General features: G+C 36.3%; 1 protein-coding gene across 6 annotated transcripts in view; it reads right to left on the bottom strand.

The window, feature by feature from the left end:
- Window positions 1-16373, bottom strand: part of LOC107089820 (neurexin-2-like) — a 224374-nt gene that overhangs the window by 143350 nt on the left and 64651 nt on the right. For all 6 annotated transcript variants that reach the window (XM_015382809.1, XM_015382812.1, XM_015382811.1 and 3 more), the window contains 2 exons: window positions 8860-9161; window positions 2572-2733 (listed from right to left, as the gene is read on the bottom strand). In XM_015382809.1, the coding sequence (XP_015238295.1) occupies window positions 2572-2733; window positions 8860-9161 (464 nt within the window). The remainder of the gene's footprint in view (window positions 1-2571; window positions 2734-8859; window positions 9162-16373) is intronic.

Raw genomic sequence — 16373 nt, 5'->3', positions numbered from 1 at the left:
GTCTGCAGTCTGACCGCTAGACGTCGCTAAAAGTTACACACTGTAGCTTTAAGTGTTGTACCTCTGGTATTACCCTAAGTCCTCTTCTGATTGAGTGATTAGCTCTCATGATCGCTCCCCTCCCAGAGGCATGTTCTGCAGAGAGCTCTGCTATGATTGGAGAGACCCAAAGAGATGAACGGGGAACCAATGTATCTAGTGAGACGTTTTGCCCTAGACTTGAGTCACCTAACATTTGTCTGAAATCAAAATGGGAAAGCATAATTAAATCAACTAATTTAGAAATAACAGCTAGCAGACTCTGGGTACAGAAGGAGAAGACAGAACCACTTTTGGGGCAGAAAAGTGGTTCTGAAAAAACTTTCTTCTGTCCAGACAGAGCCACCACAGTAACAGCACAGGCGTTTCTAAGAAGAGTCAACAGCCGGTGTGACCAAAGTTAGTATTGGCTGTTTCTTTCTTGTTATGTTGGTTAATTTGTGAGAAGTAAATGGAAATTCTGAAATTTTAGGTCATAAATGCCTTTAAAAATATACATATACATTTCAAATGAACTTTGAAATTATATCCTACAGCATAAAAATTTAACTTCTACGTAGCCATAATAGAAGGCAAAAGTAGTTCGAATTTATCGGTTTTATATTTATTTATTTGTCTCTTTTATTCTTCAACTATCACTGACTAGACGACTATTTAGATTTCAATGTCACTAAAAACAAACATTATCCTTAAGAACATAAATTTTCCATCTAATCCTTAAAAATAGTCCTATTTCTTTTCAACTGAGGACAAAGAAAACTTGACCTAAAATACCAAAAAGTTTCTTAAAGTAGCTCGATGGGAAGGACAGAATTTGTCCTCCAGACTAAATTTTGACAGAGGTTAATTAATTATGCACATCAATACAGCTTAAAGTAGCTTATCAACACTGCATTTAACCACATAGCAATGACAAAGCAGTTCTGTTTTTGCATTTTTTTTTATATCAGAAAAATATGACTAAGTACAACATGCAGTTATCAAATGATGAGAACCATAGCAACATCTGTCAGGAAAGAAGGACAAAGCTATTTCTAAGCCTTTGGGATTCCAGTTAACCACACAAGGAACTATTAAATGGAAATGTAGAGAGGCCACAATAGAAAATCAGAACAACAAAAGCACTGCAATACTGAGTGGTCTAAGTAAGGGTCAGCGTTCATTGAATCTGGGCCTGCATAGGGCAAAGTGGCCTGCATAGGGCAAATCTAACGTAAAAAACAAACAAAAAATGGCAAGTTTTTCTTTTCTTTTCCCCAAAATCATCTTGCTGATCCCCAAAATACTGAAACATTATCGTTAGAGAAAAACATGGGACTTTTAATAAGCTGTGCATTAACTCACATATGGTGTGAAACACAGCTTTTCAGATTAAGACCATTATGATTACAGTCCTGGTGGTGGTGCAGCGATCAACTGGGGCTGCATTGCTATTAGATAGTTAAGACACATACTGTCAGTGGAAAAATTAGTAGACTACTGTTGCTTTCCCTTTTTTGATCATTCTGTTCTTCAGGAAATATACCTCCGGAACAATGGTTCCGAAAGTGGGGAGCACATCCCCCAGGGGGATCCCAGTCTACTGAAGGGAGAAATCGGCAGCAATGAATTGAGTAAAAAAAAATTTTTTATAGTTTATTTTATTATTGATAGCAATATTGAATATGTTACACAATAAAATTAAAAATTAAACAGTTACACTAGGAGGGGTATTAAATCTTTCTTGTAAACCTAAACGGTGCAAGAAATGTATGGGACCCTTGCTTTAAAATAAGATATAGAATAAAGGACGGGTGCCTACTACGAATAAAAAAGATTCTGCAAATAAGTTGGCCACATTTTCCTGACAGTAATGTAAAAGACTCATTGCTAGTTATAGCCAATCTTTGATTGCAGTTGTTTCCCAATAGGGGCACAGTCATTCATTATATTTAAGGGGCCAATTCCATTTTTACCCAGAATAGTTTGAATAGCTTTAACTCCTAATAAATCAAATCACCCATTTAAAAAATGCAGCTCTGGTTCGTTATTCAGGTTATCTTTGTCTAATATTATTAATCCGATAATCTGGACACATTTAAGTCTGAGGAGAAAGCAAAAACAACAGAAATCTGTAAGAGGACTCATTTTTTCATATGACTTTTCAGTGCTTTTCATGCAAAGTGCATGATTCAGTCTTCTTTGGAAAAAAAAAATCAATGTGACAAGTGCAGGCAGGAGTGAAAATGCTTCAGAAATGTGGAAGTACTGATGAAAAGTAAGTGTGGTCTGTGTGTCAGGACTGAACATCAGATAGCATTGTTTCTTATGTATATTAGTTTAAAATTCTCAAAGGGTTTCCCAGAGGAATCCATAAGTGCACGGGGCTGCCTCTCTACTGAAAGCTTCTCCTTCAAATACCCTACAACAACAGAATCAGTACAAACACAAGAGCAGGTTTTTCAATACACTCCGCTCTAGGATGAGGCGTTACTAACAAGTGAGGTTTAGATAATATTTGCAGGCCACAATGAGAGGTCAAGTAGTACTCACATCCTTCAGACAGCCCATGAAGTTGTTGCTGACCGGGGAGCCCGGCAGGTCGGCTGTGTTCAGGCTGCCTCCTATATAGAAAAGATCATCAGAACCCAGCATAGTGTAGTCCTCCTGGGTGTAGCCGGTGGTGGTGAGGATCCCGTCCACCAAGATTGTCACCTACAAAAACAGGGAAGATTAAAAGCCTAAAACAAAAGGAGTTGGCCGAATCATTTCACGCCTTATTTCTTGATTCTACTTGGGCTTGCCTTAATGTTGGAGATGTTACAAGTTTAGCTTTAAATCGTTCACTAATCTCAACTGATCCTTGTTTATGATAGGTGAGCAGGATGGCTACTGAGTGAATGTGCCTTAAATTTCCTTTAGTGCTTAGAATGCATAGTTTGTTTAAATAATTTGAGATGAAAGATAATAGGAAGCTAGTGCACCTGAGTTTCAACATTAAAAAGATAAGTTAATTCTCATATCAGTTTCATCACTCCACAGAGGAGGAAACAAAACAAGCTGAACAGGGTTGCAAAACCAAAGTGCTTGTTGCCATGACAATAAGCCTACACTTAAGACAGAATGTTGCGCTCATGTAAAAAGCACCCCACTTAAGACTAATATGTCAAAACAATTTCCATTTCTTTTTCTCATATGTTTTTAACCAAATGTAATGATCTTTTTAAAAGGTTTCAGGCAAGAAATAAAAAATGGAAATGACCACTGCAATAACTTGTGCTGTTGGCTCAAGTTATTCAAAATCTTTTTATAAACCTTGAAAGGGAAATGTCACACAATAAACAAGGGTACTAAAATCACTATAGTTTTTTATGTCAAGGAAGAGAAGCTGCTTAAGTGTATGGGCTTAATGGTACATTATTTACATTATGCATATGCATTTTTTCTAAGACTAAACTTTTTAACTTCAAACGTTATGGGTAGGTTTGGTGTCAAAACAAAAGAGGAAAATGTTTAAACTGCACATTTGTTTCCACTGCTAAGAGCAGTGAAAGATTTATGATATCATGGTTCTCTCTCTGGTATTCTTGTCATCCATGTCATAAACCTCTGAAAATACCAGGGGAATTTAAACAAATGTTTCCTGCTACTAATAAATTAAGAAATGTATAATTGATGGGTCTTTTAGTAGAACAATACCCCAGAACATATGGCCAATTCCAAATTAGGAAAGCTTTTCTCATGGAGTCTCAGTCCTTAAACATTACAGAAAATCTGCTCAGTGATCTGGAGAGAAAACCAATAAATGTGTTTATAAATTGTGTTTAGAGGATTTGTCCAAAATCTTTTTATGTATGCGATATCTCATAATGAACAATATTACAGTAAAATATCACTGCTTTCAAAAGGGTGCTGAACATTTCAAATACTGTTATTTTGTAAAAGCAAAAAGGTTATTTCTTACAACCAAATCAATCTGCTAAAGTATTGTAAAATTGCAAAATGTTAAAAAAAAAAAAAAAAAGCTCCTAAAAAAAACAGGAAAAAAAAAATTAATTGCTGATTGTTACCAGGAGTCACAACTATGTGTATATAGTTAAGAATAAATCTAATGGTCATTCAGAATAAACAATAATAAAATGCCTGAAGGCTCAATAAATATGAACAGAATGCTTAATCTCAAAGGGAAAACTTTTTACCCAACAAGGTGTCATGCATGGATCTGTTTTGTAAAAGTAAGGAAAAAATGATGACCTTATATGGCAAGTTCAGCTTTAATCTTTATGAAATAAAGGTATTCTTATTTACTCTCTATTCTACAGTGATTTGTGTGTATCTACTGTAACTCATCTGAAAGTTGTTCACAGTAAAAAGGCTTTACATGGATGATTTGGAAAATAAGGAACTTTCAGAAAGAAAAGGGTGTCTGTGGTTAAAACTGATTGATGTGGCTTTCTTATTTTCTGGACAAAGATAAACCAGCATGACCATTCTGTGGTATGACACCATAACATGTGCAAGCACATAGATACAGTAACACCTAAACTGCTCAAGATAACTAGGTTAAGGAATCAATGCATTTAAGGAGAGGTGCTAAACTGGGCCATGATTAATTTGAAGCTCACAGTTATAGCCACGCTTCAGACTGGGCCGCAGAAACTTGACAGTGACCCCTGATGGAGAATTTTAGTACTAGTTGTGCTATATGGTGTGAGCACAGTTGCACACAAATGGAAAAAAATAAGGTTAGGGATGAACCAAAACCTGTTCAGCCATGACAGAGACACTGAAAAAAGGAAAAAAAAGTCGAAGAAAGTAATAAGAGGGAATTCTATCCTCAAAAGCACCACAGGATTTAATAAAATGTTTCCACCCACAGTCTCTGGGGAGTTGCAGTTCTCCCTATCTACATGTCAGCGAGGTAACTTATCTGAAGGGAAAGCAATTTACACAGGGATCAAATGCATGCCTGAAAGCGTAAGTGACGTGGCTAGCATTGGATTGCAGCTCTTCTGGAAGCTTGGGCAAAGAAATAGATGTGGAGGAGGATGCAATACACACTAGCTTTGTGACACTTTGAGAACATATTGTTGATGATTAAATGGTGACATAAAAAATATGTTTGCCTTTATTAAAAATTCCTGTTTATTACAAAGATCAATAAACATGGTACGGAATATAATAGGTTTACAGAAAAAAAACAATAAGATTATTTTATGGGAAATATTGTTACGTTTTAAAGATTTTTGGGTTTCATTTCTAGAATTACACTAATAAGATGGCTGCAGTTTGGAGCTCTGTTTTTAAGTGAACTTCAGTTCCTCTGTTTGTGGATCCGAGTTTATTTTTCCCTATGTTTGTTGCCTCTGGTGCTTGATGCTGTGTAACAGGAAGGATTTTTGCCAGTATTTTTTCCATTTTGGATATCTGCTATGGTGCGTAACCATAGCAACCAAAATTAGGTGGGTTTTTTGGGTTTTTTTACCTGGAAGTAGCTTATTTATATCATAACAGCTGAGCTGAAATCAGGCACAGTGGATGCAGAATAAGAGGAAGGAGAAGAGAGAGGAGCAGGAAATACAAGTCATCTCTTCCTTCCATCATTATGGACAATGTGAGATCCAGCGTCTCTCTATAAGGTTTTCTGGCGATATAAACAGAGATTTAAAGAAGGCCAGAAAACTTAAAAGGAGAGTTAAGATTTTTGGAAATGAACTTGTGTTAAAAATTAACCGGCTGAGATGTAACAGCCATTACCATCACCAAGCCTCCTGCTATGAGAAACGGCATGTAACGTATGGTTCCTGCAAATAGGTACAGAAGCGCCGGCGATTCACTATAGGCAAGAGAAGGAAGACAAGACAGCATTCTGGAGCACTGATTTCCCGCTGCCCCTGACAGAACGACATCTCACCTTCCCCCTGTTGTCTATATAGGATCCTTTCACCGGCCGTGCGGATTGCTTTTCTGGCCAGGCAAGTTTCAAGGTGGTCAAAATCAGACAAGAAGCAAAAGCTTGCTAGTAATAGCACAAGAGGATAGAATTCTCTTCGGCACCTATGCAGAGTTATAGCGGCCAAAAAATAGTCCTAATCGATATCAAGGTCTGACAAAACTGTTGGCATATCGGAAATAGGGTGTTTAAAATAGTTGAAATAGTCTAATAAAACACATGCATAGTTTTGCTAGTATTACAAACTTTGATTTTTTTGCGCCCCTATACACAGTCATTTTTTGTCAGGGACCTTACCGGTCATTTCTTTTAGCAGGAGGCTGAGTGACGTTAGGGACACTGTTACATCTCAGCAACAAAAGGTGAATGTTTCACACAAGTTCATGCCCAAAAACCTGAACTATCCCTTTGAGAGAGGTGAGCTGGCAGTGCTTGTGAACAACAGACGGTGTCACCCAGACATGTTAAAGGGTTTTAAACAGAAGGGTGATCAGACGGAGGTCTGGACAGACCCAATTAATGAACTGAACACCTTTATAAATAGTTTCAGTTTAGGAACAAGCACAGCCGCAGAACATTATGGCCTTCAGTTAGCATCCTCTTCTGAAGACTGTTAAACAAACCACTAAACTTTAAAACAACTTTTTTGGAATGGCTATGACCTGGATGACTGAGAATCTTCACCAGCATACTGTTCAACACCAACAGATATCTTCAGTCAAAGGCTTCTCCTGATCCAGTGCAAGACAGGCTGTTACAGAAGATCTATCTGGCACATAGCTGTTAACATCTCCAAGAACTTGTTGAAAAACAACGGATGAGTATCTACAACATTTAATTTCCCTTTGGGATTAATTAAGTATGTTTTAAGTTGAATTGAATTGGAATTCTCTTTTGATGGATAGCGGTGATCTGAGGGTTATAGAACAGGGGCTTTGGTTCAAGAAAACTTTCCCAGACCATCAAAACACAGACTGCCACTCTGAGCAAGAAACTTAGCGCTTGAATGCTGACCCAATTTATTTATTTTCTATCTTTCTATCTTTTACCCATGGTTTAATATTTATTTTTCTTTCTGTTTAGCTCTATTCCTGTTAATTAGTGTCTTTCTCCAGTCCATTTTGCACCAGCTGCTCCATATTCTTTCTGATTAGCTCATTCTTTGCCTTTGTCATATTGTAGCCGGCTAAGTATTTAAGCTCCACGTTTCTTTGGAAACGTTCACAGAGCAGCTCGTGATGCTTGGCTCTGAATTTTTTGTCTAAAATCTGATTTTTTTGAGTGGTCAGTCATGTTACCAACTAGACAAAGCCCCATATATCTATTTAAATTGCTCACCTCAATGGAACCCATGTTCACAGAGGTGGGCAACTCACACAGTAGCACATTGTTTATGGAAGAAATACTAGATTTACAAGAATTGTTTAAAAGATCTTTATCAAAAAGTGAATAGTGAATACAGGTGTCTCTGTTGTAGCACCTGTTTAGCAATGGGAGCTGAGAATATTATGACCACATCATAACACAATAAAGGTAAGAAAAAATGAGTACATAACTTAACAATCATTTGAAATAGAGCATTAAGTGCTACTTCTGTGGAAAAATCCATTTGAATGTGTAGTGGGAAGCTGAAATATGGCAAACATTCGATGAAATACACTTTGAAAACTATCAGACACTTATCTGATTTAGTACCACATAGAAAAGTGGCTAAACATTTTTTCTTTAGCTGAAATGATTGGAATCTGACCATTTAAACTGTAATAAAAGAGTCACATGTGTCACATGTGGGCAAAAAGATTGTATTTGGGTTGAATTTAACTTCTGTGTGAGCATAATCTTAGTCACTACAGGGAGCTTCCTGATTGTTTACGTGACTTGCACAGCCTGTGATTCTCCTGTGAGCTTGATCTGTCTTTCATATATATATATTTTTCGCTACCTTCAACTTTTTAGGCATTTTTACCAGAAACCATGACAAATATTATGGTAGACTCATTTTTGCCAATTTTCTTCCCTGTCAATTATTCTCAAAGGGAGTACTTCATATCATTAATAAACCACACATTCACTAACTTTCAGTATGCAAATATTTAACCTGTTTTGAAACAACAACGCTTGAAATAATATAACAGGTTTACTGGCAACAAATTATTAACATATGTCAGCATTTTTTGCACTCTACAGAAAATGTCATACTGTCCCTGTACTGTAAAGGCCCATTAACACCATTGCTGAAGAAGATATTGCACTTTGCTTACAAAAAAAGGCATCAATGTAGCTTGACATTTTCTGGCTGACAATAAACTTGCTTTTAAGGATCAGGATCAGCTACATAATGTAAAAACATTTATAACAAAGAGATATTATGTATAAAGATTTCAAATCCAAGTGTTTTAGTAACACAATTTATATTTAAGATTGCATCATTTAAAAATAAATATGACATTTATTTAAACCCTGGACTGATATTTTTGCTTTTAAATAAATAAACAACATTACCTGTCTCTGAGCTTCTGTTGTATTATTGGTTTTAATATGTATGATCCAAACACTAACTTTTAGTAAAATAAATTCCTGCAACAAAAGGTAAAATTGGGTAAAATGTTTAATCTTGACTGGACTTTGTATTTTCTTTTTTTTTTTTTTAAGAAACCTCCAACCAACCCTAGATCCCTTTTATACGGAAGAGGATTAGAGCCACTGGAAGAAAAAAAAAGTAACAGATTTTTTTATTTTATTTCAGTATGATATGTGAAAAAAGTCAGAATTCTAATTTTTTTCTCAGAAATCTGACTTTTCTCAGAGTCCATTCAGCTCTCAAGATTCTGATCTAGCCTACATCTTAAACCAACTCTTTCAACTTAGCATAGACAATGCATACACACCTGTCGAAGGTTGCGTGTCACTCGGACATCGTGCCAAACGTTGTCATTGAACTTTCCACTGGCAGGCTCCACCAGGGCTTCAAAGGCACCGGAGCCCAGGTTTATCACCAGCCACACAGCTCCGTTTCTCAGCGACAGGTTAACATAATCAGCTGACTTTCCCGTGTGGAGCAGCAGGCCATTTCTTTGCAGGGTGCGGAAGGACAGCGTGATCTCATCCAGACTGCTCTGAATGGGAGTTGTGGACAGGTTGTAGCTGAAGAACTCATTGCCTTTAAAGGTAGCCACTGACTCCTGCTGCCCTGGGAGGGGAAAAGAAACATCTTGGAAAAATATCCTTATATTTAGTTGAAATAGTGACTGTATTATAAATGCATTCAGTTCTGTAGCATGGCTTTGTAAAATAAGGATGGTGGGTAAAATTAAGCACTAAAATGATTATAGGATATTGTATTGCATTATAAAATATTTTGAACACACCATCTATGTGTACAGGTAGAATGTAAAGATGAATAGAACTTTATTGTAAAAAGTAGAACACATAACTTTGCACCACACTGCACATGGCATCTTAAGACCTTTTCCTCTTAACAACATCACTATTTCTTCAACATAAAATTAACTGTTTCAAAAGTAAACACCTTCCCTTAAAGGTCTTCCCATTTGCTCAGTTTTCAGTTTATATTGTTTTATATTGTGTGATAGACCAACACAAAGTATGGCTTAATTGTGAAGTAAAGGAAAAGAGCAACCTTATTTTTAACTCAAGTCAAACAAAAACAGCATGCATGATCATCTATCCCCATTTATCTCAATACATCTAAATGAAATCAACAAATTTCCTTAGGAAATCATTTGACAGAATAAAGACCTAGCTGTGTTGATGAGTTGATGATGAGGGCTTTTCTTTTTAACAGAATCCTTGACAGAGTTAACGGGAAAATGGATGGAACTAAATACAGGGCCTTTCTGGGAGAAAACCTATTAGAGGCTGTTCAGGACTAGACTGAGACCCAGGTTTATCTTCCAGATGGACAATGACAAAAAAAAATAAAAAATACAGCCAGGATTAAAAAAGGACTTGTTTAGATCAAACCATATATATGTGTTGTAAAACTTATATTAACATACATTATTTATCCCATATAGCTGCTACTGTGCTCTCTTGTATAAGGAGGAAAAATGCCTGGAGGTAAACATATTAAGATTCACCCCAAATCTTCGCAGTTAAGATGTTTATACAAAATACTATGGGAGAAACAAAAACATCCTCTCTCTGCTTTAATTACCTACACATTTGTGTTGGTCTTAAATCATAATATAAGAATGCATACATTTTAAGCTTGCAATGTGAAAAATGGTGAGAGAATTCAAGGAATATGAGCACTTTTACCCTGGGCAAGGTGGGAAAATGATCCTCAAAACTACAGAGGGCATCATATGGAGACTGATTAAATATATATGTTCCCAGGATCTATTTACTGTTCTACAAGAAACCCTCCTAAATATGCATGGTACAAAGAAACATTTAGAAAAACGTAAAAACAAATATTAGACAGCTGGACAATCACAGAGCCCTGAGACACCTTATAAATTATACCAAAATCCCAAGTACAGGACCAAAGCTATAATTTCTGCCATTAAGCTGTTGTTTGACATTGACATGTAGGGAGAGTTGTTAGCCAATAAATACTCAATTTAATATGAGTGGGCTGTTTTGAGCCCTGTACTTAGAGAATGGCCGCGTTCCCTATAGAGCAAGCTATTTCAAGCGGGACAGATAAGCCTTCCTTTAAGCCTGTGTTTGTTTGCACTGTAAATGTCAGCTTCGAAGCTCCAGGGCCAATTTAAGGCTGCAGGTTCACTGGGCCCTATTACTTTCTATTGTTTGAGCAGGGTAGGCACTCACACGCTGTGCACACAGCAAATTGATAAATTATCAGTGATATCCCCTCTTGACAAATGCATTTTTAACAAAAACAACTACCCAGGTGTAAAGGATATATGATTCAGAAGTATAAGCTAAAATACAATGATTCTTAAAAATATAGGGACGATATTGTAATATCTAACATCAAGGATAAACCCATACAAAATTAATACAAAAGCAATGCAACCTTTCGTTTCATTATAACATTCTGGATGAAAATGTCTTCCATATATGACTATAAATCCACCTTAAAGGTCATTGGCCACCTATGTATGATAAATAGTATTTACATACGCAGCTTATCTAGAAGGTTGACTATTATCTGGTGAAACAACAGATATTGTTCCAGCATGAGGGGAAAAAAAGGAAACAATGGCTTTTTGTTTTACTACACCGTACAGACTGTGGTGTTAACACTGTCGAAACATTTTCTAAGACACTGCAGTCGGTATTTAAAAAAAATTGCATTCCAAGCAGTTTTTTTTTGTATGTTGTGGCTGACTGGAGGCAATGTGCTGGGGGAAGCTATGCTTTCAAACCCGCTTGGAATCAAACATGACACCATTGCACTGAACCATCTTATGATGCAAATAGAAGCACCCATCGATAGAAAATGAAGACTAAGCAAAATATAATGAAAACACCAACAGTCCCCAGGAATCTCTATTGCTTCTTAGCTTATTATTTTTTTTTTCTTTTTTTCCGTCAGCAATTTGCCTTCTCAATGGTCTGAAACCATAACTTACTCCAGGTAGGCCAATGCTGCCAGTATGCTTGTCCCCGAAAGTTATTACTTATTGAGCAAATGCCAAAATAAGATGCACCTAGCACTACAGGTTGCATAACATTTCGTTAACACAAATAACGGCACCTGCAGAGATTATATTGCAATGAACCATGAGACAAATATATGAAAGAGTGTTATATATTTTATAATCCAAAACCAATTAAAATTGCTAAGTTATACTTTTTGGAAGCATGTAGCTAGTCCACTTCTCAATGAGAACATCTTTAGCAATAGTTGATTGCTCTATAAAACAGCACGTGAACTAATGGTTGTATTAATTTACCAGCATTTTAGCTGCTTGATAAAACAAGTGCTTCATTCAGAGCCTTCTTTTATCTAATGCATCTCTATTAAAAAAAGTTACAATATTTTCTCTTAGATACCCCAAAATGTAGCAGTAAAAATTATATATATTTTTTTGTTTGCTTTATTTTGATTTGGAAAGCTAGATCAAGGTAAGTCACATTTTGGCACTTAGGTCTAGTTCTCATGAGGACGAAAACTTTTTTTTCATGAGCAGCTTAAAAGCAGTTGTTTCCACACGTGTGTACAGCATCAATGGACACACTGTAGTACATATACTGGACCCTTTGGTGGCGCTGTGACAGTCCCAGCATCACGCCTAAACAGCTGATAAAAGCTCTGGGCATGCGCAGACAGTTCGTGCAGATTTAACGGCGACATGGCGGTCTGTCACTACCCAATCTATCCCAGGCGCACAATCCGTACCATCAGCTCATTTACGCATGCGCAACCAGATATACATCCGGGTCGCCCTTGATTTTATTTTGTAAAAAAGACCTAAATTACATTTTTTCCTCCCCAAAAATTAGTAAGAATAATAAACTATGATGTGTTAAAGGTTGACAATGTATTTCCCGAGAAAATAAATGATTTAAAATTTCAGTTTTATCACTCGTCTGTGACCAATCTGTAGAAGAAATGGGATCCTACGCTACTTCCAGGAGCTAAACTTTTCGGCTTTGGATTGAAAGATAAATCTATTCTTTCAGATTTAATATTTTCCTTTTTTGTAAAAATTATGGTATACAGTGCATAATCTAAAGAAATAAAAAAAACTATAATGTAGATAGACATGGACTACTCAGAGAATGTCCGATGATGTCTCACAAGCAGTTTAACAGAGAAAATCTAAAGAGCATAAAATTGCCTCAGAAAAGTCATAAAACATTTTTGAATTATGTGTATTAGCATTCTTTACTGAGTTAGGGACAGAAAAAAGTAATGTTAGTACCATAATAAAAATTTTTATCGATACCCAGATGTACAGTATCTGATTGTGCATTCACAAATGAGCTGATGGTAAATAGAAAATAGCCTGTACTTATATAGTGCGTTTTCAAGCCAGGAGATTTGACCAAAGCGCTTTACACTCACAAACTGCTGGTGGCAAGCTACATTGTAGCCACAGCTGCCCTGGGGCTCACTGACAGAAGCGAGGCTGCCGTACGGGCTCTCTGACCAGCTCATCTTATCTTATCAGTAGACAATGCAGGTGAAGTCTCTTGCCCAAAGACACAACGACACTGAAAGTCGGAGCCGGGGCTGGAACCATCAATCCTTCGATTTCAGGGCAAACTCCTACATCCGACACCACTGTCGCCCTTTGAGCTGATGGTACAGATAGTGCTTTTGGGATGGATTGAGTAGTGACACGGTCAAATGTTGCATGCGAATCGCAGAGATACGTTGAGCTGCGACATTCTTAAGAAAAGATCTTCTTTATACACTGAAACATAAAATCAGCGTTTTCTGTTTTTTTTTTTCTGTTTCGGGACCTGGTTACAAAACTGATCACTTTTGCTTTACCAAAAGGCTGCATTTGTTTGGATGTACAGCTTAAATAAAAAACTATCTTCGTCTCTGCGTTGATGGGGTCCTAAAAGAAATAAATTGTAGTTAAATGTTGAAACTGTGGTCTTGCGTGACATTTTGGGTCTGGGAAATTTTGATTGTGTTTCTTTTTTATCCCTGATAATGCTACATCATCAGGGGGACTTTTGATTATTTATTCCATGATTCTATGATGTTGAAAGAAACAGTGCTTAGTTTTTCTTCTATTTAAATATTTTTGTCATGAAAAGACATCAATGGAATTTTTTAAAGGTGACATTATAAACGTCACCTATTCAGGGGAATTGTTAGGATAATTATCATTGATGATGTGTGAGTTTATTACAGCTTAATATTAGCTGCCTGTAGCGTGGCAGAACTGATGTTGTCCCCAGTAGTTTATGTAATTAGGACAGTTCCTCTGTCCGAATATACAGTTATAATCTTCAGTCTGTACATGGCAAATATTTGGGAACGGAATGAGAGCGGTGTCCTTCAGCTAGAACAAAGTGTAATATTTTGATAAGGCTGGAACCATGGATGTCTCCTCATCTGCAAACGTGTATGATGTAAAAAGTGATGATGTGGCAGACTGGAGATGCATATAATGCCTTTTTAACTGTTAATCAGGGCCACTTCCCGTAAAGTGATGCCAGCTGGTGAGCGCTGCCTTCTGTAACTCTAAGCAACTTCTCTGATCTGAGTAAGATTACAATTTCTATCAAAATCTGTTGTCATATCTCATGGTTATTTAACACCTATAAGTTGTGAAGCGTTATTTAAAGAGTGATCTCTTTTCAGGAAAAACAATCGGAGAGAGAAAGCTTCAAGCTGTAGACACAGAGCCTACATTTAACATTATTCTCTAAGGTTTCTGTTTCAACATTAAATTTATGTTTTGGTAAACTTGGGTCAAATTCTGTGCCTTCCTTAATAGTTTAAACCAAAAATCTTCCGGAGAGCTAAATTGTTAATTTTTATGTTTTTTTTTACGCTTTACTCTTAGTACAAGAATACATAAAAATAACCTCATTAGATTCTGAACTAAAAGACTGAACTAAATCTGACAGAAAATGTTGGGCGTCTCTAAAATAGGGCTTGAGAAAATAGAGGTTCTTAAAATTTAGGTTATTTGGAAAATTTTAGCGTAATAGGATATTTAGATATTGATCAATGAATTAGCAAAGATGCTGGATATGGACCGACTAATGCTGAAGAAAACAGAATCCTGAAACTTAATAGAACTAGTGCCCAAACAAAGAATAATTTAAAGGTCAAAAGGTTATGCAACCAAGTAATTGTGGCGTTTTTTTTCTACACTTATTTCCCCTAACAAATGTTTGCATTTTTATTGTACGATATTCTCCTCATGTCTTTGAACTGAGAGAGGTTTTGAGAATATTAATTTATTTTTTAAGCTTTTAAATCACATCCATTACCAATAAATCAACTGTAAGAGTACTTTCTATGGTTGGAGTTTGTAGATATGTGCAAAAGAAAATAAATATTGTTCTCAGATATGGAAGAATTTTTTTGTACTAAATGACCTGTATTGCTGAAAAATAATGCAATGACCACAATTATTTCAAAGCAATGGATCTCCTCATTAATATTAACCTTTATGCAATATTGTAAAAAAAAAAAAAAAAAAAAGCAGCACAGAATATAATTCTTAGAGGTACCGGCATGAATAAGAGCAGTAAGTACAGAGAGTATAGAGGATGAATCATCATTTTAACAATAGGCTTAAAGCAGAGTTTTTTTTAAGCTCACCAGCAAATTCCATGAGTTTCTGAGTGCTTTTTACATTTACATTACATCAAGGATTTCTGTGCATACCAGCTAGTATTCAATCTCCTGAAGTCTGCGTGAATCTATCACATCACTTCAGAACTCTATCTCAAATATCCCCTCTGGCTAAAGCAGGGGAATTGCTAATAACTAATGTTCTTTTAAACATTTAATGTCTGAATGGAAATTTGATGTCTCATGTACATGCTATGATATCATTTTAATAACTGTAGGCCAATGGTTATCACTGCCGGATATAATTCTGTAAATCTTCCCTCTACAATGAATTTCTCTTTTACATTAATGCATGAAATTAAGCAATTACATATCCCATTACTCAAATCATGATAGCTCACATTGTGTGTGGCTTAAGGACACCCTTACTATATGATCTACTGAGTCAGCTATATAGCAACTATTCTAAGAAAGCAGAATGGAGACTGTGGAAGCAGTAAATGTGTCCCGTTAGAGTGTAAAGGCAGCTCCAATGCCCTTAAACCAGCTGAAATTAGCTCCGCAGTTAGGAAACAATAAAAGCAGACTTTAATCTTTAGTATTACAACCATGCTTGGCCTCTGGCTGTATAATTTGTAGGTACAGATAAACCAGTCTAATTTACTTTAGTTGTTTCATCAGAATAGCCTTGATGTCATTATCAGTTCCACACAAAACATGTACATGAGAACAGCGAACATGTCACCACACCCACTTCATTCAGAGGACGTGTGAATAACACAAGATGACAGACAAAGCAATTTCAGTTCCCAGCTGCAGATTATTCAGTCTCATGTCTCTGGAAAAATTAAGCTGGAAAAAAAAAAGGACCCAAGAACACAGGAAGTTAAAGACAACCTAACTCCACTGCTTTTTTCTGGTTAGGTTTGTTATTTTCTTGAGGACTTGGGAAGAATGGGTAATCAAAGCAATGTTTCAAATAGGTTTTAAAGCAACACAGACTGCCAAGGAGGCAGGCGGAAAACCTTTGTCTGAACGCACTGAAAACAAAAGCTCTATTCTTGCTGAAAAGGTATTTGTTTGTTCCTTACAGATGTTTGTTTTTTTGATATATTTGTCACAATAAATGGGTCACATAGTCAAACTTATGTCAACATTATACATAGAGAAAAAGGATATATCTCTCTCTCTCCCTCT

Source organism: Cyprinodon variegatus, unplaced genomic scaffold (genome assembly GCF_000732505.1).
Source record: "Cyprinodon variegatus isolate N-32 unplaced genomic scaffold, C_variegatus-1.0 Scaffold267, whole genome shotgun sequence".
Classification (NCBI taxonomy): domain Eukaryota; kingdom Metazoa; phylum Chordata; class Actinopteri; order Cyprinodontiformes; family Cyprinodontidae; genus Cyprinodon; species Cyprinodon variegatus.
This window is presented reverse-complemented; position numbering and strand designations above follow the sequence as displayed.